Here is a 23,959-nt window from a genome sequence, read left to right on the forward strand (position 1 = left end):
CAGAGGCTGGTGCCAACACAGAAATGTTGTTTTTTTTTGACCATGGGGCGCTTTACTCGGCATCCGGCCTGATGGCCGCAGACGGGTCCCTATCTCTAAGGGGAAAACGGATCCTAGCCCAGGAGCTGGCAGGGCTTATTGAGAGGGCTTTAAACTAGGTAAGAAGGGGGACGGGGCTGAAATAAGGCCTGTTGGAGCTGTGCCAGGGGGAACAATGGCAAGGCTGGGGGAGAAGGCAATTGCCCAGCTGAAGTGCATCTACACTAATGCACGCAGCATGGGTAACAAACAAGAGGAACTGGAAGCCATCGTGCAGCAGGCAGGCTATGACTTGGTTGCCATCACGGAAACGTGGTGGGACCACTCTCATGACTGGAGTGCTGCAATGCCTGGCTATAGGCCCTTCAGAAGGGACAGGCAGCACAGAAAGGGTGGTGCTGTGGCTCTCTATATTAGAGAGTGTTTTGATGTTGAGGAACTTGAGGCTGGGAATGATAAGGTTGAGTCTCTGTGGGTTAGGATCAGAGGGAAGGCCAACAAGGCAAGCATACTGGTGGGGGTCTGTTATAGACCGCCGAACCAGGATGAGGAGACAGATGAGGAGTTCTACAGGCAGCTGGCAGAAGTTGCAAAATCGTCAGCGCTTGTTCTCATGGGGGACTTCAACTTCCCAGACATATCCTGGAAGCACAACACAGCCCAGAGAAAGCAGTCTAGGAGGTTTCTGGAGAGCGTGGAAGATAGCTTCCTGATGCAGCTGGTTAGAGAGCCTACCAGGGGAGGTGCCCCGCTAGATCTTCTGTTCACAAACAGTGACGGACTGGTGGGAGATGTGGTGGTCGGGAGCTGTCTTGGGCGGAGTGACCACAAAATGGTAGAATTCTCTATTCTTGGCGAAGCCAGGAAGGGGACCAGTAAAACCGCTGTCTTGGACTTCCGGAGGGCTGACTTTGAGCTGTTCAGGACACTGGTTGGCAGAGTCCCTTGGGAGGGAGTCCAGGAAGGCTGGGCGCTCCTCAAGAAGGAAATCTTAATGGCTCAGGAGCGGTGTGTTCCCACGTGCCCAAAGACGAGCCGGCGTGGAAGAAGACCGGCCTGGCTGAACAGAGAGTTGTGGCTCGAGCTTAGGAGAAAAAAGAGGGTTTATAATCTTTGGAAAAGAGGGTGGGCCACTCACGAGGACTATAAGGCTGTTGCGAGGCTGTGCAGGGACAAAATTAGAAGGGCCAAAGCTCATCTGGAGCTCAATCTGGCTACTGCTGTTAAAGATAACAAAAAATGTTTTTACAAATACATCAACACCAAAAGGAGGATTAAGGAGAATCTCCATCCTTTACTGGATGCGGGGGGAAACTTAGTTACAAGGGATGAGGAAAAAGCTGAGGTGCTTAATGCCTTCTTTGCCTCAGTCTTTAGCGGCAAGACCAGTTGTTCTCTGGATACCCGGTACCCTGAGCTGGTGGAAGGGGATGGGGAGAAGGATGTGGCCCTCACTATCCACAAGGAAATGGTTGGCGACCTGCTACAGCACTTGGATGTACGCAAGTCGATGGGGCCGGATGGGATCCACCCGAGGGTACTGAGAGAACTGGCGGAGGAGCTGGCCAAGCCGCTTTCCATCATTTATCAGCAGTCCTGGCTATCAGGAGAGGTCCCAGTCGACTGGCGGCTAGCAAATGTGACGCCCATCTACAAGAAGGGCCGGAGGGTAGACCCGGGGAACTATAGGCCTGTTAGTTTGACCTCAGTGCCAGGGAAGTTCATGGAGCAGATTATCTTGAGTGTCATCACGCGGCACTTGCAGGGCAACCAGGCGATCAGGCCCAGTCAGCATGGGTTTATGAAGGGCAGGTCCTGCTTGACGAACTTGATCTCCTTCTATGACCAAGTGACATGCTTAGTGGATGTCGGAAAGGCTGTGGATGTGATCTACCTTGACTTCAGTAAGGCTTTTGACACCGTTTCCCACAACATTCTCCTCAAGAAACTGGCTGCTCGTGGCTTGGACTGGCGTACGCTTCGTTGGGTTAGAAACTGGCTGGATGGCTGGGCCCAAAGAGTTGTGGTGAATGGAGTCAAATCCAGTTAGAGGCCGGTCACTGGTGGAGTCCCCCAGGGCTCAGTACTGGGGCCAGTCCTCTTCAATATCTTTATCGATGATCTGGACGAGGGGATTGAGTGCACCCTCAGTAAGTTTGCAGATGACACCAAGTTAGGTGCGTGTGTCGATCCGCTCGAGGGTAGGAAGGCTCTGCAGGAGGATCTGGATAGGCTGGACCGATGGGCTGAGGTCAACTGTATGAAGTTCAACAAGGCCAAGTGCCGGGTCCTGCACCTGGGGTGTAACAACCCCAAGCAGCGCTACAGGCTGGGAGATGAGTGGTTAGAAAGCTGCCTGGCCGAGAAGGACCTGGGAGTACTGGTTGGTAGGCAGCTGAATATGAGCCAGCAGTGTGCTCAGGTGGCCAAGAAGGCCAACAGCATCCTGGCTTGTATAAGAAGCAGTGTGGCCAGCAGGTCTAGGGAGGTGATTGTCCCCCTGTACTCGGCTCTGGTGAGGCCGCACCTCGAGTACTGTGTTCAGTTTTGGGCCCCTTGCTACAAGAAGGACGTCGAGGTGCTCGAGAGAGACCAGAGAAGGGCGACGAAGCTGGTGAGGGGTCTGGAGAACAAGTCTTAGGAGGAGCGGCTGAGGGAGCTGGGATTGTTCAGCCTGGAGAAGAGGAGGCTCAGGGGCGACCTTATCACTCTCTATAGGTACCTTAAAGGAAGTTGTAGCGAGGTAGGGGTTGGTCTATTCTCCCATGTGCCTGGTGACAGGACAAGGGGGAATGGGCTAAAGTTGCACCAGGGGAGGTTTAGGTTGGATATTAGGAAGAACTTCTTTACTGAAAGGGTTGTTAGGCATTGGAATAGGCTGCCCAGGGAAGTGGTTGAGTCACCATCCCTGGAGGTCTTTAAAAGACGTTTAGATGTAGACCTTAGTGATACGGTTTAGTGTAGGACTTGTTAGTGTTAGGTCAGAGGTTGGACTGGGTGATCTTGGAGGTCTCTTCCAACCTAGACGATTCTGTGATACATGCCAGTATCTGCATGAATTGGATTAAATTGTAATTTCTTCTTATCGATTAAGTTGTGATAAAAGTAACAGTCACTGCTCTGGTTGTTGTTGCAGTAGGATTATAGTAGACACTATATTTTGTGGGATGAAATAATGTTTCTGAATCATTTCGTGGAAGTTTCAAACAAACTTGTGCTTGGAATGTCTGATAACATGATTTGAGTAGCTGATCTGGCAGAGGATGTTAAACCTGCTGTCCGTGTCTCTCCAGTTCTCCTCTCATCTGTGTGACACAGAGGTAAGGGTTCTGATTCTCAAGGGAGAAGGCTAATTTGAAAAGAGTGCGGGAAGAAAAAGCCATTTTCACACTAATCTCTAGAAATTCAACAGAAATTTGAGGATGGTTAAACACTGGCCCAGGCTTTCTAATGAGGTGGCTGATGCCCTGTGCCTGTCAATGTTCCAAAGGCATGTAGATAATGCCCTCAATAAAATGCTTTAACTTCTGGTTAGCCTTGAAGTGGTCAGGCAGTTGGACTCGATGACCTTTTTATGTCCCTTCCAACTGAACTATTTTGTTCTGTTCAATTCTAAGTAGTTGCTGCATTCATCTGTGGTTGCTTGTTCTTTTCAGCATTGTTTTAGCATTAAAAGCAGGGGTACTGCTAACTAGAGCATCTCAGAAGAATGCTTCTCTGAAGGTAAGTCACAACCATTTTATATAGCAGTGGATGGTGGCTGATGGTTGTGTAGAACAGGGAGAAATATAGAGGAATATATTCCTTCCTATAGAGGAAGCTGAGACATGGCTTTGGGATTTTTGGTATACTCTTAACTGATTTAGAAATGAAGTAGGTTCAGACTCTTGGGCCTTACACAAACATCATGCATCTTCTAAGGTTTAGTTCTCTTATCAGGTGTGGGATAGGATTATAAAGACTCACCAGCTTTTTTTGTGCTTTGTGAAATCTTGTGGAAGGATTATGAGAAGTTGGCCTAATACTTCAACACTATGATTTCAAAGATGTAACTTTAAAAACAATAACCTCAAGATAAAATACTTTTTAACTCACTCTAATACTGAAACAGCCACCCGTAGGAGTTAGATACGAGTAGGAGTTGAATATGTAGGATTCCAAATATGAGTAGGAATTGAGCATGTAGAATCCCTACTCTGTTAGGTGCTTGGCTTCTTTAACAAAAATTGTTCTGGGTTGCAGTCTCTATGCTTGATATTAGGGCAGTGGTGATGTTATTTCTCTAACAGCAAAGTTAAGTCAGCTGTTTTATTTATTTATTTTTTTTAGCTCTGTATGCATGCAGAGTGAGTATAGAAAATGACTGTGAAATAAGTTTCTCAGATTTTTTCTTTTTTTAAATAATACAGATGACCAGAAGGAGACCTGCAGGACTTAACAGGTGTAAACTTACTGACACTTGAAAACAAAACAAAATGCTTATCCACCACAAATCCAGAGTGTAATTGAGTATTGTATTTTGCAAACCTATTAGGACTTAATGTGCAAAACAAACAAACAAAAGTATTAATTTTTGGTGTTTGGGTGTATTTTAAGACCTGCATTAAAGAAAAAATACTTTCTTGCTTCCTAATCATGGAGACAGAAGTCATGGTGTCAGGATATGTCTATACATTTAGCCAAATTATATACTTACTTGATTTTGAAATGAGGTGTGAATACAGGAACAAAAAGGTAGTTTGAGCAACCAAGTATTTTTTATATTTGTAGCATATTTGCTACCTATATGAGCTTTTTGTGACAGTGTTAAGCAATTTTCAGAAACCAAATTGAGCTGTGATTTGACTTTGTGCTATGGCTTTTGTTGCAGATAACAGAGACTTTAAGGATGAATTGGACACTCTCTTGTGATAAAATTAGCCTCTGCATTGGATAAAATAATAAATAGCTATTCTTAAAATTTTATTGTGGTTGCAATGGAATTAGTATAGTAATAGTTGCTGCAGTTTGTCAGTTAAATGTGAGGTTTCCAGTTGTTGACCACAATCTGCCCATCTGGGATTTATTTGTATTTTTAAAAGCTATGAATCTCTTGATGGTTATGTAGTATACCCTAATGAAAAAATTCTGTTACTCGTTCCACTTCTCGAATATTTTGTACATTAAAATGTCATTCTGTGGCTTCAGTCTGATGTAGGCTCACCCAAATTCTCCTTTTTGCTTTCAACATGGTGTTATATATCTCTGCATTTGCTACCCTACCACATTATTCTCAGTGTAATTTCACTGCTGAAAAATGGTTATGAAAACCAGACAGAGCTGTATAACTCTAGCTGGGGGAAATAAGAGGTATAAGAAAGTCTTGTGAACACTGATCCCGTTAAGGTTTTAAAACTTTAGCTGCGCTTGCTAGCCTGTTCTGAGTATGTGGACATTTTAACAAGAACAAAAACATTTTCAAAGGAAACAAAACAAAAAGAGCACTAAGATGAGACTGTTCCTTTCAGTCATCTTTTCTGAGCAAGCTTGATTAACAATCAGCAGCAGCGTTTGTAGCATACTTTCTCACTTAATACCTTTTTTTTTCATCTAACCTTATTGTTCTGTCTCAGCATCTGAACAACTTGCATAGATGAGTTCCACTGAAGAGTTTCTTCCAGAGTCTGCTGCTCTCTGTTACTGCAGCCGTATTGTTAACGCTGAGGTGTTTTGCAGAAGAATTGGTTTGAAGTAGTATCTGAGAAACAAATTGCTGAAACCTTATTTTGACTTGATAGAGAAGCTGTTCCAGTGTAATGGAGGTGCTTATTTTCTGAAGATTGACACTGTTTGACTGGTTTAGGAGCCAGGAACATGCATCTTCACATTTGTTTCTTAATCTGTAAAATAAAAGAACCCCCTACTTTTTAGCAATACTGTGGTTTGCTTGGCTTTGACAAGGAACGACATTGCCTTTTCCCCTTGGCGTAAGGTGGCATGGGATTGTTAATCTGAAACAGAGGAATGCCAGTTGAAGGCAGCAGGGACTCTGTATTTGAGTATTACGCTGAATCTTCAGCTCTCAGGTTGCGTCATGCCATAGGTAGTCAAGCAAGACCTGGATTAGGGTGGGGAGGTGTGTGTGTGGGAGCTTCTTGTGTCCATTCAATTGTCCAGGTCTGACATTGCAGGGTCTTGGTTCAGTCTTGGGGTCTGAATTGCTCCATCTGTGGGTTGACTATATAGCACAGCTTCATCACCCCTTGGCTTGCCAGTTTGTGTTTCTTCTCTGGTATTTGGGGCAAGAAGTTACACTCTTTGTGCTTGTTCAGTCTTGGGCATGTCTGCTGAGCTGCCATGAGAACACCAATTTGCTCCAATTGTGCTGGAGCAATCTGTGATGTGTGTGTGTGCGTGTCCACTATGAACTGCCCAGAGACCAGCTGTCTGGTTCCAAAAGGTCATTATAATGCAGAGCGTGGTGATTTTTTGGGGGAAATGACTTCCTAATTGTAAGAATCACCATACAAGCCTGAAGGAGGGCATCTTGAGTGAGATTTTTCTTTTTAATCCAATGTGCTTTATTAGATAGTCTATTCTAAGCACAGGTCTAGCTAATATTTCTTTTACTACATATTATAGCTTTATAGCTGCTCCAGCAGTTTGCCTGTGAGCCTTTACAATGGAATTTTCTCAAGCGGTTCAATTTAGTTTAAACTCTTTTATCTTAAATCCTCTCTCCCCCAGCTTTGGCACCTTTTGGCATAGGTTTTTAAAGGTGAATAATGCTATTGTTTAAAGTGCTTGTTTGTTATCTCTCTCTCTTCTGTATGTTTAAAACTGTTAGTTATTTTGTCTGCATCGTGTTGTAAGTACTTAGTTTCTTTTTTGGAGCTTGGTGGTTGTGGTAGAGTATTTGATATTTCACAAAGTCTTGCTGGCGAAGAGTAGTGGCTGCAATACCTCTGCAACTCTGATGGAGAACTCTTCCTTTATGTCTTTGAAAACATAGCTGCTACGTTTGTGACTGCGTCATGAAGCTCCCATTTAACTGTGCTTAGGTAATTTACTCCAAAGATCATTATCCCAAGACTATTCCAGGATGCTCTTAATATTCCACCATTTGTATGTATGCTGTACTACTGTATTATGGATGTGCTGTATTTTTTAATAGTGTGACCTGAAGTTTGGGAAATTGTACAGGACAGGTATTGGCTTCCTGTGTCACAAGTCTGTGCTTGAAAGCCACCAACCAGCAAGCTGACAGAAATGTACCCTTACTGCTTCCGTGGGCTGCAAGTACATTAGTTCAAGACTTCCGAAGATCTTCCCTTTCTGATGACTTTACAGGGCTGGGATCTGCCTGGGCACAATGCTAATGTGACAGAAAACTGAGTGGTGGTGGTGTGTTTGTGACTCATTGAGATTGTTCTGCTCATAACTGAATGCGTCTTCTTTGGAAAGAGAACTAAAGTAACGGGGCCTTGTGGAAGGAGCTTTGGATGAGACATGCTTTTGAAGGAAGAGAATATATCCTATTTTCAGGCATTTGCAGTGTACCGTGTGTTTTATCCTCAGTTCAGAGGTGAATTTTGATTATTTTTAAAAAAACATATATCCTGCTTTTTGTAGGATATTGATTATGCAGCAACATGGAAGAATAATAGGGAAAGAAGTATAAGTAGTGGCCTAAATACCTTGGGTCTAATCTTTATTCAAAATGAAGAGTAAATTTTTAATTTCAATGGTCATGTTTCATTCTGCAGTGTTCACCTTGGGAAACTGTGCAAAGCATTCACCTTAGAGTATTACAGAGTTCAAGACAGGCAGAGTTTTCTGATATTTGTTGCAAAGTTGGAGACAGAAAGGAATATATTGATTTCACATGTACTTCTTAAAGATATCAACACTGAGAATAAATTTTTAGAAAGGAAAAAAGGGAGATTAAAGTAAAACCAACAGCAGAATTTTGGAAAGAAATGTACAGAAAACAGTAAGAAAATAAACATTTTTGAAGAGGTTTGATTTAGGTATGTTATAGTTAAATGCAAGGCTTGTTCTGCTGGCCTGTATTTGAGAGTTCTCAGCACTTTTTTTGGTTTCAAGGGGTATAAGAGAGAATATGAAACTGCCTTAAGTCAAGGGGCACTTTATTGATAGGTATATCTGCTTGATTTATTTTAGTTAAATGCCTAAGTGGCATTCCACAGTGGCAGATTTCTCTTTCTACATAGCAAATCCTGTAAAAAGGAATGTAATGTTTACCATTTTTTTAAATGAGATTTGTAAAACAAGTTTTGTGACAGCCCTGCACACACCTCCTTCACTGGTCAATATTGCACTCTGCTTTTTTCCTGATAGTTTTTCTGTTCTTCTCATTTTCACTTTTGATAACAGAAGTGCCTCACTACATTTTCCCCATCTCCTTGTTCTATCTATAGTTGGATTACTTTGTTCCACTCTGTTACATTTTGGACTGAGGCCAATGGTAGAGGTGAGAGGAAATGTGAGATGTGGGCTAGGGATAGCTATAAAATCAAAGCTGTAGACTGATCTGTCAAAAGATAATGCAGCCTAAGATGTCTTACGATGTAGTTTACTTGTTCTGCTAAGAAATGCCACCCCATTTTCTTTAAGGTATATGTAAAAAGACAATGAGTCTTGTGTTTGCACTGTCTTATGTCATACTGTGAGATTTGTTCACTTGTGTTTGTATTTATTAACTTGTATGTATAGTTTATTTTTAGGGTCATGTGTCAACTGGAAGTAACCCAATGGAAATAATGTAATTAGATAACATTCAGTGCTTGGCCAAGTTGGATTTGTTTCAGTTCCATTTGATAACTCTTTTGTATTCTCTTTGGCCCTATTTTGCTGATTATTCAAGCAGTTTATTCTCTCTCTCTTTGTCTGTCATGCAAACTCTATTATTGTACTGAAGAAAACATAGCTTAGTTGGAACATGATCTGTTTTTATGAAGAAGTGTTGGCTGCAATTCCTACGGCCTACCCTATACTAGGAAAGGTTAAGCAATGTAGCACACCTATGTCAGTAAGTCCTGCTGGCACAGAATTTGCTTCCACTGGTGAAAATGCATGTGTGTGAATAGCTTGCATTAGCTGTTTTGGGGCTGGGTTTGGTTTGGTTTGGTTTGTTGTGTGTTTTGTTGTTGGTTTTGTTTTGTTGTTGCTGTTATTTACCCTGCAGGAATAATTATAGCTATTATAAAACTGTGATAAAAATCAAACCTGTAATTCACATGAAACAGTAGCAAAAAGGGTGGGATGGTTCTCCTAAGCTGTGTGTTTCACGTGACAATAGATGGGTGGGACGTAATTTATTCAGAAATGGTTTAGATGTGTTTGGTTCTGCCTCTCAGATAGGATGTACAGATTAGATGATTTCTCAAGTTCTCTTCTAGACCTGGGCTTTGGGTTTTGCTAGTCGTTTAATGTGTAGGTCAGAATTGATGAGGGTTGCCTATGTTTCCAAGACTTGAAGAGTTTCTTTTGTTCTGCTTGGGTGATCATGTTTGCTTCCCAAGAGGAAGCAGAGATTCTTGCTGTTGTGCTTCACAGTTTAAAATAGTCTTCTCCCTCAGATCTGTTGTTCAAGTTTGTCAACGTTCTGTTACATCTTTGATTTCATTACTGTATCATTTTTTACGTTGTTTGCAATCTTCTTTGATGTCTTTATCATTGTATTCTGAGTGCATGCTTTCTCCTTTTCTTTGCTAGCAGACTTTAATTTTTTGTTCTTGCCCAAAATGTACTTATGTAGTACTTGAGAGTACCTTTTGTCTGTCTTATTGATAATACCTTTTGATACAAGCAGGTGTGAATTCACCAGTAGTAGATTTGTGTATCTAGAGATAAACTTTTGGAAAACATTTTGTTTAGGACTCAAAAGAAAGTCAGAGTCTAATTTAAGCACTTAGCTGGGGCTGTCCAGCTGACTTCACAGGAGGCCTAATCATGTGCTAGATAAGTGTCTCTCTCACCTTAGGGACTCCCCCCTTGAAACTTAGGGCAGTTTAACTTTGTAATTTTAGTATTGACCTTATGTGCCAGCTTAGCTACTGTGAATTCGGCCATCCTTAAAGTATCATTGAAAATTTATTTTCTACTTTTCAGTTATCTCCTACCCTTTGTTTTCCATGGCTCTTTTCCTTATAGAAAATTAACCGTTTTAGACAGATTCATGGTCTTACATATAAGACTATTGCTTTTTAGATTATTTTTCCCCAACAGGTGTTACTGCTTTCACCTGTTTCTGAAGAGGTCTAAATTGTGTGCTCTGAATGTCTGAAAGCACAATGAAGCAATAGTTATGACGGTTAATTGACTGCTGTCTTCTGCAGATTACTACTAACACAGTACAGCTGACAAAGCTGAGGTCAATGCAAAGTCAACCAGTTATCTTAGTTCTCTGTGTAAATCTGTTAAAGTCACGGGCTGACTCGCACTGGAGCAGATGAGGAGGTCTCTTGTTGTCTGGTCCATTGACTCTTCTGTGAAAATCATGATCTTCACCTCCCAAAGCACAATGTTTAATTCTTTGGTCATATGCAAGGCCATCCTTAGAAGAAAAGGGGCTTGCTTAGATTTTAGTTCTTTTTTCTTTTTTTTTTTCCCACTGTTGATTTTGATGACGGCATCTGAATTTTTCTTCCTGATTACGTTTCTAAAAGATTAATACTTAAGTGTGTTTGGCATCTGGTATAGTCTACATTGTCTCATCTGTTTTGGTCTTACTGTTTGTGACTGAGTCTACCCATCATAGCACTCTAAAATATTTTATTTCAAATCCATTCTCTGCTATGTTTATAAATGGTTATATTCCAGCATTACGATTTGTTCCAAAATGCTTCAATATTCTGTATTTTCACACACAACTCTTAAGTCATTGTATTTCCTACACTCCGTCTTCTTTTCCCACTTGTCCTTTTCACTTAATATAGCACAAGTGTTTGACAAGGAAGAGAAAAGCTCTGAAAGTCATGTGCTACCTGTGCCGGGATGTCTGGTACCACCCCCAGTATCTTTCTTACAGAGTAAATTCAACAGACTCCTCAAATAGGGCCGACTTCCATACAGTTATGGTGGATTTTTTTTGTCCCAAAGTCATTGTCATCCATGATCAATTTAAGACTACAATGGCAAGGGGTTTTGCAGCCATGTAAGTTTGTGAGCTGACACAACGCTGCTGAAGTGACTCATCCTTGTCAATAAAACTGCAATTTCTTCTCATAGTATGAAATCTTGGTAGACGATGCAGAAGAACAGGGGACACTGACTAGAGTGGTTCCTGGGAAGTTATTTCCTCCAAAGGAGCCTTTTGCTAATATATCATGTGATTGTGAGAGGGAGGCAGGGATCTGTGGGGAAAAGTGGCAGCTGGAAGCAGGGTCCTGCTGGTGTCAGGACTATTTATCCAGCCTACTCCCTGCTGGTGTCTGAAAAGCACTTGAGAAAAGATGAGGGTTGGAAGTACACCATGTAGTACATAAATTGCTCTAATGATGGTTATTCACTCTTGACTTCCCTTTTTGGGGTGAGGTACCCTGTGGGCAGGGAATGGACATAGCCTGCAACAGCAAGAAATCACTGTGGGGTTCTCGTGATGAGGTTGGGTACTACTGCCTTATTGACAGAAAGGTCCTGAAAATTGTTAGATCAGGGGCTACAAAGTTGTCTGATTCATCAGAAAGCATGTGTTTCTTATGTGTAGTAGCAATCTCTCTTTCTCACTTGGAATACAGATGTTTTTTCAGGAGAGGTAATTTCAGTAATGGTTGTCAAAGTATTTTTCTTGAGCTAGTTTAGATTGAAAGAGAACAGTCATGCTGTGTAATGAAGCGAGTGGAGGGTAATTGCAGTGATTGTACTAGTGCTCCTAGTACTACTGTTCCTCTGCTAGCACTACTGAGACCTAGTAACTGATTGTATGCAGGTCCTAGTCCATTGCAACTATAAAGAAAAGTATTTTTAAGAGTAAGGCATACTGATAGAATAATAAGCAGAATGCTTTTGCTTTGCTGTTTTTCTGTCAACCCAGTATGACTTTAGCATTTCTAATCTGACCTTCACAATCTAGAGCAGATAGCTGTAAAAAGGAACACCATCCACTTGTAGTCATACAACTCTTTGAAAAAATGCACAGGCATTTCGCCTGATACTGAAGTCTTTTTTTTTGCAATTGTTATACCTTTGTGGACAGAGGTCATGTAGGCGTTATCTATTTTTTAGTACTGTGTAATGAAAGACTTGGATAAAGTGCCTCTATACAAAAAGTGTGGTTAAACCCACAAAAACTACCTCTCCTTTCATTGCTCGGAGTTATTTCAAGTATTAATGTGCCTCAGTTTGCACCTTCTGTTGTATCTACTACTACTGCAGTAACAGCAATGATATTTAAGGTGATTGTGTTGTACTAATTAAAAATAGTAATTATTTTACTGACCTGCGTTGGCTGTCAAAAGTGGAAATGAGATGACTTTTCCACCAGATCTTGTTTACCTCCTTGCTGCAAAGAAAGGAATAATCCACTTTACCATCACTGTTCATTTTACAATCTGCTGCTCTCACATTTGTGGATGGGATTATAGCACGGTAAAACAGAGGCTCCATCTATAATGTAGAATAAAAATCACTGGCAATGGAGAAACAATGCTGTGAAGGTAAAAGACTGACTCTATCTGTGAGAAGGGAATGCTGTCTAATGAATCTAATTTCACTGCAATCAGAAAATCATAAAAGTGGATTTTTGAAAACTGTATGTTCTTTCCATATTTATGTAATCCTACTATTTGACAGGTCTGTTCAGTACTGGGGGAGATGCTGACTGTTTTGCTGTGTGTATGCATTTGCAAAGCCTTCTCCCTTCCTCTCTGGTTCACAGCTGCTCTGGCTGGAGGGCGTCTCTGGGCAGTGGGCGAGAAAGCATTGCCGACATCAGGGCTGCAGCTCCCCCTGGATATGTTGCTTGGAGGCGAGTGGAGAGGGGAAGCTGAGGGACAGATTGGTTTACATGCTGGCTTCTAGGGGTGGGTAAGAAGCTGGTTAGGGAGGTGAAGAGACGTAACACTGAATACCTGAAACTCAATTAGGCTTTTGGCAACAGGGTTGGGAAGCCAGGGAACCAAGGCTGCTGTAGGACAGGAGGTGATCGCAGTAAAGCAGTGAGGTCCTTGCAGGTAGTTCAATAACCAGTAACACCAATTCAAGCAGCACGAGGAACAAACAAGAGGAGATATAATCCTTGTCTCAGTCTCAGAGCTATGATGTTATTGGCATAAGGAAAACTTAGTGGGAAGAGTCCTGTGACTGGTTTGTTACGATGCGTGGTTACAGACTTTTCAGAAGGGACAGGCAGGGCAGGCGAGGCAGGGCTGGCGCTGTGTGTAATGGAGGGGCTTGCAGCTGGCAATGGCACGGTTGAAAGCCTGTGGGAAAGGATTAAGGGACAAGCAAATAAAGTGGATGTTGTTGTGGGAGTCTTCTATAGGCCGCCCAGCCAGGCTGATGATGCCAATAAATTAATCATAAAGGAACTAAAAGATGAGATACCTCTAGATTTACCACCCTTGTTCTTATGGATGACTTCAGCTGGCCAGATGTGAACTGGGAATATCACACAGATGATAAAAACAGGTCCAGGAGATTCTTAAAACACCTTGGTGATAGCTTCTTGGTACAGGTACTAAGGGAGCTGACTAGGAAAGGGGCCCTCCTAGATCTGTTGCTTGTTAACAGAGAGGGTCTGGTGGGTGAAGTGGCAATTGGCAGCCATCTTGTCCATAGTGACCATGCAGTAGTTGAGTGTAAAATCTTTGGTGATACGAGGCAGAGCCCTGAGCTGGAGGACCGTGACTATGGGAACAGTAAACTCCCAGGCAACACTAAACTTGTGGGGAATTTGCTGCTCTAGGTGGATGCACGTAAGTCTATGGAGCCCGATGGGACTCATCCCAGTTTACTCAGAGAGCTGGCTGATGTCGTGTTTTGGGAATCTGGAGAGGTCCCAGTCAACTGGAAGCTGGCAAACATTGTTCCAGTTTACAAGAAGGGCATGAAAGAAGACCCCGATAATTACAGGCCTGTCAGTATCACTTCTGTGCCTGGTAAAGTTATGGAGAAAGTTATTCTGGAAGTTACTAAAAAATGCCTGAAAGACAATGCAGTCATTGGTCACAGCCAACATGTGTTCATGAGGGGAAAAGTCCTGTTTAATGAACTAAATTTCCTTCACGTTTCTTAATTTCCTTTAAGATAAGGTTACCCATATAGTACCTAGAGGGCAAGACGTATGAGGAGCAGCTGAGGGCCCTTGGTTTGTTCAGCCCTGAGCAGAGCAGGCTGAGGGGAGGCCTCATGGTGGCCTGCAGCTCCCTCATGAGGGGAGTGGAGGGGAAGGCACTGAGTTCTGCTCTCTGGGGACAGCGACAGGACCCGAGGGAACGGCATGGAGCTGGGACAGGGGAGGGTCAGGCTGGGTGTTAGGGAAAGGTTCTGCACCGAGAGGGTGGTCAGGCACTGGGACAGGCTCCCCAGGGCAGTGGTCATGGCACCGAGCCTGACAGAGTTCAAGCAGCATTTGGACATTACTCTCAAACACATGGTTTGATTTTTGGGTGGTGCTGTGTGGAGCCAGGAGTTGCACTTCATGATCCTTGTGGCTCCCTTCCAACTCAGGATACTCTATGATCCTATGAACATAAGCCTAGTGTTTCATTATAGAGTGTAATGTAGCTCAGAGCAAAGCAGAAACATAGTGTTCCCTTAGCCTCATGATAAGAAATCTTTATCTGTGCTTAAAAATGTGAAAAGTAATTTGGTAGAAAGAGCATGATGAATTTTATTTATAGAAGGCTCTTATGCCCTTAGTTAAGATCCTCAGAAGTTCACTGTAGTCAGCAGTGTACAAACATGAATTCCCAGTTGCTTTTGTAAAGAACTTGAAATATAAAGACAGATAGATGAAAGGTAGAGGAGAGGGGAAGAAAACAATTTTTTTTTTTTTAAATGAAAGCCTTGCAAATTGCAAAATCCTGAAGGTAACCAAAAAGTCAATACTAAGGTTCCCGGACAATCTTTCCATTGCTCTCTTGTGCATATACATTGTACTAGTTCTTCTCTGTGTAATCACGTGGTGTTCACAGGATGTTGGCTGCCATATTGTAAAATATATGAAGTATTTGCTTACCACAAGTCTTACTAAATGGTTTTAGCTTTGTCAAGAGAGAAAGTTTGAGTTACAAACATCCACTGTATAGGCTAGTGCAGCTCTCCTGATGAAGGACTGGATATTCAGGAATGGGTTCCTACCTATGCCTTCTAGGGGCTGAAAACAAACACAGAGTTGGCAGGCAGTTCTTCAGAAAACTTCTGTGCTGCATTTTACTGTATTATCAAAATCGGTATTTGGTGAGATAAGAGAGGAAGTGGAAGAGCTGCCTGCTCTGATCTCTTTAGCCTCTGTTGAGTTTAGTTCCCTCAATGGTTAATTGCATTTTGTTTCTTGTCTTGCCAGATGGGCTGGTGATCCCATTGGTGGAACTGTCTGCAAAACAGGTTGCATTTCACATTCCATTCGAGGTCGTGGAGAAAGTTTATCCACCAGTGCCTGAGCAACTGCAGCTTCGGATCGCCTTCTGGAGTTTCCCTGAAAATGAGGAAGATATTAGGTAATGCATACTGTTTCTGCTTCATTGTCTTATGGAAAAATTCTGTTCACTAGAGGAGAATTACTGTCCATTTAATGTCCTGTATAATCACGGCTCCTGCTGTTGGTATATGCATTTTGTAAAATGTGGATGGGTTAATGTGGGATATGCCATGATACGGATTTTTACTGTGGGGTGAGCTGCTCTGCCTGTCTCCCAGGAAGAAAATATGCATGTGCATGTTCTGTGTGTAAACGACAGCAGTTTAAATGCACACTTCAGTTTGCTTGACAAAAACCTGTTTGTAAAGTTTTGTCCTTTCCTAAGTCTTATGTAGTGTTCTGTCCAGTTTGAATCTGTTTCTTGAATTAGAACTTAACTGAGCTCAGAAATGGTTGGGGAGGGCTATCTCAATATGCTGTGCAAGCTTTTTATTGGTGTAAGTAGGAGAATAGGAATTTGCTGAGTACGTCAGTGGTTAGAGTGAATATAGCCAGGGAGATGACCATATTTCTTATGTTTCCACATAAATTGGTTGAGCATGTAGTCAAAAACTCTGTTATTAGATCTTTTAGATCTTTTAGCAATGTATTTTGCCCGAAGTTTATTTTTTGTTTGTTTGTGTTTTTTTTTTTTTTTTTTTTTTTACTATAGGATGCGTACCTGTGTAAACGTGCATAATGTCCATAATTCTGTGGGGAAGTATGGTATTATAGTCTTTTAGAAAGAATCATCCTGATAATTCTTAGATTCTTTCGCCTAACATTCTGGTATCAGGTGGGGGAGGTGGTGTCAGAAGTGCTGATACATAAAGAGTTATAAAGATCACTTGTGACAGACTAGAGCAAGCCAGGTGTTGGTTGTACATGCTTGTTATTCTGATGAGCACAGGTGTGAAACTCTCACATGATCATGTGGGTAACTCATCTAGAAGTAGGAATTTTACTTTTTTACTTTTGCTTGCTAACATTGGACCTTGAAGTGATTTTAGGTTGTGAATGTATCTGTATTCCAGAGTCTTTAGGCTGAAATTACTAGAAATGTCAGTCGCTGTATGCAAACCCACTTAGGAAGAGACTAATGATTTTTATGGTTGAAGTGTAATGGAGAAATGGCAGAAAAGAGCTAGATTTCATCTTAAAGATGAAGATAGTAAGTATTTGTCTAAAGCTAGGTTAGAAATGCAAAAGGATAGTAATGTGAAGCTTCTCAAAAACAGTTGATCTTTGTATGTTATGTTTATCTCTTACAGATTGTACTCATGTTTGGCAAATGGCAGTGCAGATGAGTTCCAGCGAGGGGAACAGCTTTTCCGGGTGAGGGCAGTCAAAGACCCTCTCCAGATAGGTGAGAACTCTGCAGCTCCATGTCTCAATATATTTAAGATTCCCCAAACCATATCTGCAGTGATATGACCATGTCTCAAAACTAGCTTTTTTGGTATCCTAGACCCTGTGCTACATGTATTTTTGTAATGTCTTGAGCTAAATAGTATGTTTATTTCAGCATCAATCAACTCAACTGTAAAATTGAGCGAAAAGACAGAAATGCCTTAAAAATTAGATCCTTAATCTGTCTCAGCATTTTGGGAAAAACTTTATAGAATGCTTTTGTCTCTATAATGCTTAAATTTCTCATTAACAAAGAGATCTTGGCTTTCTGGTAGTCTGATCCAATTAATGCCTTGCCTAACATGTATGTATGGCAGAGGTGAAGTTTGCAAGTCTTAAATATTATTCTTATAGCAAAAGAATTGTATTTATAATACAGCTACTCTTGTAGCACTAAGGCAGAAGGAAAACCCTGTTGCTGGATAATGGGTTTTATCCCTTCTCACTTACCTTGCTCATTTTACATTTTACAGTTATGAAAACTAATTTTATCTTAAACAAGTAACTGGACTCTGGATTTTTCATGAAATCCTTTGAAGTGAGGAATAATGTTGAGTTAGTTTTTGTAGTGTCAGCTGTAAGACAGGAAGGGCTTATGTGAAATAAGGACATTAGTGTATCAAGGTGGGTCATGCCAACTCAATGCAGATGTGTTGTTTTTCTGCAAGTATAAGCTTCAAAATTAGGTTATTAATTATCATGTAGGAATTGGTTATATTAAGAAAAATGATAATATAAAAAGATGCATAATGTTAAGGATGGAAGTCCCTGTATTTTCCTGTGATAAGAGATGGAGACTTCTATGGGCCTATTCGATCTCTGGTACCAGTAATACCTAAATCTTGGTGATCAATGGAATGAATAAATTTGGTAAAGAACCCTTAAAAGGTATAAAAGGGACTCATGCTATAAAAGTTGGGGGAGAAGGAGGCAGTCATTGGTACATGCAAATTGCAAGAGATTTATAAACAGTTTTCTGAATATGGAGTAAAGCTTCTGAAAGGATTTTGTCTAGGCTGTTGCCTACTCTAATAATGATAGTAGGCATCTTGGGAATGGAAGCGAAGTACTTCCTCATACATAAGGTATATTGAAGTTGTCGGTGAGACCAGATAGTAATTTTGGATCATCAACAAAACTGAGCTAAACAGAATAAACTTGAATTTTGCCTACATAGACCTCCGATGTCAAGACTGAGATGCTGCTAGAGGCCTTTAAGGCTGAAGTTCAGGAAGACAAATGTTTAAGAGAGACAAAATGAGTTACAATGAAACTGGCAGAAATTCAGTAATTCCTGGGACTTTAATAGTGGAAAAGAGCAAAATATTTAATACACATTGCTAAGACTGTGGTTAAAACCTGTTTCAGTAATAAATTAAAATTGAAAGGAGGTATAGAAAAACTTAAATGAACAAAGTCTGGGAATGTTAGTTTAAAACCTATGCTTGCGGGAGGAGGAAAGTAGTAAGAAAAAGAGGAGGTGGTGAACGACACAGGGGAGGAACTTCTTGACCACGCATACAGCAACTGAACTTCTTAACAAAGGATTGTGTGTGGAAGGGAAGGAAGTAACTTTGTTTAAATAGTAGCATTGTTTCCTCCTTGGGAGGGGAACTTTGTCTAAGGAAGAATTTTTTTCTCTGAATAGCAGCTCAGAAGAGGGGCAGTGCATGTGGGGTGGATGTCAGTTCACTTGTTTACTCTAAATGATTTTACAGTGTGTGGTTGCAGTTTTGAGTTCCATATACTGACACACATGAAAATAAATGTAAGAAATGAAGCAACCTTTTGAGAGGGGATTTGATTTTGGGGGGAGTCAGCAGTGTATTGTGACATTATGATCAGTAGGACAAAGGTTGAAATGTGCTTTGTGCTCTTCTGTCTGTGGTGGTTTCACTCTGATGGGCAGCTAACCTTCACCACAACTGCTCTCTTGCTCCCCTTCCTCAAAGGAAGAGAGGGAGAAAATATGATAGGAGAGGGCTCAAGGACTGCGATAAAGACAGGGAGATTGCTCACCAGTTACTGTCACAGGCAAAACAGACTACATGTAAGGAGATAATTCTTAATAGGCAATAACTAAAAGCAAGCTAAAAACACCTTCCCCCCCATATCTACCCTCTTCTATCTCCTATCCCAAGCCGTGCAGATGAATGGGGCTGCAGTCAGTCTATAACACTTCATCTGCTGCTCCTTCATGGTCACTCTCTGCCCCTGCTCCAGCATGGGGTCCCTCCCATGGGATGTCATCCTTTCCAAACTGATCCTGTGTGGGCTTCCCACAGGCTGCAGCTCTTCAAGAGCTGCTCTAATATGGGTCCATACCATGGGGTCCATCTTTTGGGAACAGATTGCTCCAGAAAGAGTCTTCCCAGCTCCCATAGAGCTGTCAATTCAACAACTCCTACCAGATCCCCTGCTCATGCGTGGGCTCCTCTCCACAGGCTGCAGCTCCGGCCCAGGGAGCTGGGGAGCAAAAACAAGGCATCTGTGTTTCATGGGACCTAGTCTGGGCAGCAGTTGGTTTTTTTTTTTAGCATTTCTGTTTGATCAAACCATGTGTCTTAATTGAGTATCACGGACGATAGTATGCTGCTACCTCTTCTTCACTGTGATAAGACCTGCTTCATGAGTGCAGTAGATTGCTCCCGGCATGTTGTGTAGTGCATCCTAGCCAAATATCCTCTGAAGTGTTGGTACTGGCTGCTTGACAAATTTGGTCTATCATAGGTTAACTGTTGGACTTGATGATCTCAGAGGTCTTTTCCAACCCAAATGATTCTATAAGTAGTAAATCTCGTGCTTGTAAGAAGTCTAAGATGCACTTTATGTGCAGAAGCCTAAATGCTTTCACAGAAGCGCTAATCTTGCTCTGTGCAGAGAATTTAAGAAAAATGGTAGCGAGACTTGTGACAAAGCAATTCCTCTGGCCTGCAGCCCGTTTGTGAGGTCTCCTGGAGCGGAGCTAGCCAAGAATAGAAATAAATACATCTCATTTTTTTTTGGTGGGCTACATGCAGTTGTAGAATGAGTGCTACTGGTACATTTAGACAGTTTTAAAAAATGTATGGCTATGCATGGAGTAGATAAGCTGGTACCAGGTAGTGAGTGCAGGGGGTGAATGGGAGGGAAGAACACTCCTTGGTCTTGTGACCTCCGTGGGGTAACTGGGTCAGTAAGCTCATGGTGCAGTGAGTGTGATTCTTGTCTTCACGTTTAAGCAGGCAAGTAACAGCTGCAATCTGCAAATAGTTGCAGTTTGACTGTAAACAAGTACAGTTTGATGGCCATTTCTTTAAACAGGAGTTTTGGGCTAGGGAGTCCAGAATGGTCTCCCTGTACTGTCACTGTTTCAGTCTCTGCAGGTTCAGACTTTTATAAGCTGTGCAGTGAACTGAATTGTGGTATTAGTTTCCTGTACCATCCCACAAGCAGTTGTTCAGTACAGCAAGATGGCAGTGCAGAGGAATCAGACGGATTTGCTTGAATTGGCAGTGCCAGTAGCGGATGTGTTCATTAAGCTACAGTTTGAGTTGAAGCTTGTGATATGTCATGCTGAAGCCCTTAAGTTTTCTTTGTCTCTCGTTATACTAGTTCTTCCCTCTTTGCCTTTAATCAGTTAACTGTCTTCATATACAAATAAAAAAAGTCACGGTAGGAGCTTGAGAAGAGCGCATAACTGTGACCCACTCTCCTCTAACACCTTTAGAATACTTCTTTTTCTCGGTGAAATAGAATTGCTTCAATTACAATTTGTGAAGTGCCTAATTTGCTTTTGTGAAAATTAGGGCATTTTGGCATTAGTCTGAGATGCTTCTAGTATACCAGAAGGACTAGCTGAACTGTTTGGGTTCTATTATCCAAGTGTGGAATATAAAATAGAACTGTAGCTAGTAATAAGCAGTGCAGTAATTTTGTGGTGAATGCCTTCTTTTGTTTTGATTTTGTTCCAATTGCTAAAATGGCTGAAGAATTTGGATGGCATTATGTGTACTAATCAAAATAATCACCCACATCAGGAAGAGGATTTTAATTCTGGTGAACAGGAGAAATAGAAATGTTAAGTAAGGTAAGAACAAGTTTGTATTGGCATGGGGATTGTATTTTGAGGAGGAAATACTGCACATTGTTTTAAATGAGATTCAGTAGGTCACATGCACTCTTGAACACCATCGTTATAATAATCTCACAATATCATAATAGAAGTTTAGTAGTGTGGGTTTATAATGTACTTGCCTGTGCTGATGATGGAGAAACTGTTTCAATCATCTGTCACAAGCCATATTTTTTCACTTAAAGTAGATTGTTGAACTGAATTTTGGTTGCGGCTTTGATACCCTTTGTGCTTTCCATGCTGCATTAAAACTGAATTTAAGACTAGCAAAAAGGTTCTGAGCCTGAAATTTGTTGCTATAAATGATGATTAACTGGTGATTGGAACCTTAAAGACAAACAGAATATTCATGCTCCTGATGGCCTTTTCCTGGTTGTAATATGTGTGCCTTTGAATAATCATTGTCTGCAGAGGAAGCCTCATTTTGAGTACAACTGGTAGGCACTGTACATGAGGTTATGTGAAGCCAAGTCTTGTTAAAAGTGTTTTGTTATCCTGCCTGAGAGGAGATTCATAATTTGTGTGTTTGATCACAAACAAATGAGGCTGGATTCTTTTAAGTGTTATTTTTGAGAATTTCCTTTTTCAGTGATTTTAGTCTAAGCGAGTGTGTGTTTGTTTTCTGAGTACAGGGTTTATAAAAGTGGGATTTTGCAAAATTTCAAATAGGTATATAATTTGTGAGAAATTGGTAGCCCGTGAAGCCACAACTTGATAGTAAGTGTTCAGATATAAGTGCTGCCTTCTTTAGTTCACTGCAGAATTGTGAAAATTAATAGAGTGGGAACTAATTCTGAAGAAGTCACTTAACCTGTTCTTTTGCACTGTTGCTAGAGTTCGTTAATGTAGAAATCATGCCTAAAATATGTATAGTCTGACTTTGACCCCGTGATCAAAAAGTCCCACTTTTCAGTGCTGGCTTTATCCAGTCCTGCTTTTCTTTGTAAAATATAAATTTAATATATTAAAATCTGGTAATTTTAAACCTTTTACAATGTGTTGTGCCTCTTTGCTAATACTCTGCCACAGCTGATTGGTAAGAAAGAAGTGCTAGAGATTCTAACTTGTAGGTATCATTGCTAGACATGGAGTTTTGCTGTTTAAATGCCACATACCTAAATTTCCATGCTATATGAATCTGTCTTCCAGGCACCAGCATAGTAACTTTGGACTTCTGAATTTTAACAGGTTTCCATCTGAGCGCCACTGTGATACCCCCACAGATGGTGCCGCCCAAAGGTGCATACAACGTGGCAGTTATGTTTGACCGATGCAGGATCACGTCATGCAGCTGTACCTGCGGAGCTGGGGCCAAGTGGTGTGCTCATGTCGTGGCGCTCTGCCTCTTCCGGATACACAATGTAGGCCTTTAAATACACTTCTGCTCTCCCCTAGGCATCCTCTTCTATGAGTCTCTTGTCATTACCATTTTATGCAGCATGCACCCTCTTTAGGGAAATTGTTTTTGGCACTCCTTTTGGTTACAGATTGTGCAAATGTGCACTCACAGTTGCAGTCTGCAGTGTGAATTGACTGGGGCTCTAAACTGCAGAACGTCCTTTGATAATGTGCAAATTGCTAAGAGTAGATGCAGAGTCCTTTTTGGACCCTTCCTGTTTCTCATTTAAATGCAACAATTACTCATTCTTTCTTCAGTTCTGCAGGAGTGAAAGGTCACCAATACTTAATTTTTTATTAAAAGTCTTGGTAAATGTGGGATTTGAAAGCTCTTTCTTGAGGTTGTTTGATCATTGAGAGTGCAGAAGAAAAGTCATTTTGATCACAGTTGGCCTTTATGTTCACCAGTTCACTTAAACACATAGTGAGACAGATAAGTGTCATTTTTACTTGTAGATTTCAAACAGTACGTTTATAATTTTGCTTGACTACTAGCATTCTGCACGGCCTTGTATAGAGTGAAAAGTAGGTACTTCTTGTCCCAGGGACTCCAGGTGAAAACAGGTGGAATCAACATGAGACATACAAGTTGAGGGTTCAGACTTGCATGCAGATTTATTTCTTCAGTCTTTAGGAAGCAATGAGAAATATATCTTAAGGAAGGATTAAGCTTGGATGATTGAAGGAAACAGAAGATTCTCTGCTGTCACGGAACCTTTTATAGCTAACATGGTTATTTATGATTAATTCCAGATTCTTAAATGAGTGCTGATAACCTCCTGAAGCTTGTTTACATTTCACACTGGCCAATCATAATAGGATTAAATTAATACTCGGATGTAGTCTCATTCAAATATCAATATACTTTTTGTACTTAGAGCAGGAGAATTAGCAAAAAATAAGTTCTGCTTTGAAAGACTTTCATTGTAAAAAGTGGATATTAAAAGTGAGGATAGGAAACAAATTCTAAATTACACTATCTACATTCAGAAAGTTTGGATCTTCTGTAAGACAGAAATCACCCTTTCCCCCCTGTCCTTTCTTCCACCTGAAAGTGACAGTGAAATCATTTTCATGTTTGTGTATACTGACTGCTGACACTAGTGAGATACAAGCCAAGGGATATTGCTCTGGGTAGACAAATCAATATCAGAAGCATCTTTATTATCAAAGTGCTCTCTCCTGCTTCCAGCTTAAATGTTATGTGGGTTTCATTTGGGTACTTTTTATTCTGTATATTGAAAAAGGTTAAGAAAGTAGTATTCATTTTATGATCTATTGTTTTAAGACATGGAGAAGAAGTGATTTTAAGATTGAAGTCAAAATCTCAAATGAGATAAATGAGGCAGTTGTGATTCTGTGAAACAGTCCCC

At 41.2% G+C, this 23,959-nt stretch overlaps 1 protein-coding gene across 3 annotated transcripts in view; it reads left to right on the top strand.

Moving 5' to 3' along the window:
• The window catches only part of ZSWIM8 (zinc finger SWIM-type containing 8), a 67,953-nt gene that overhangs the window by 14,771 nt on the left and 29,223 nt on the right, over positions 1 to 23,959 (top strand). For all 3 annotated transcript variants that reach the window (XM_040564460.1, XM_040564461.1, XM_040564462.1), the window contains exons 2-4: positions 15,551 to 15,704; positions 16,936 to 17,030; positions 22,377 to 22,549. In XM_040564460.1, coding sequence (XP_040420394.1) covers positions 15,551 to 15,704; positions 16,936 to 17,030; positions 22,377 to 22,549 — 422 coding nt within the window. The remainder of the gene's footprint in view (positions 1 to 15,550; positions 15,705 to 16,935; positions 17,031 to 22,376; positions 22,550 to 23,959) is intronic.

This window comes from Cygnus olor, chromosome 7 (assembly GCF_009769625.2).
Source record: "Cygnus olor isolate bCygOlo1 chromosome 7, bCygOlo1.pri.v2, whole genome shotgun sequence".
NCBI lineage: Eukaryota > Metazoa > Chordata > Aves > Anseriformes > Anatidae > Cygnus > Cygnus olor.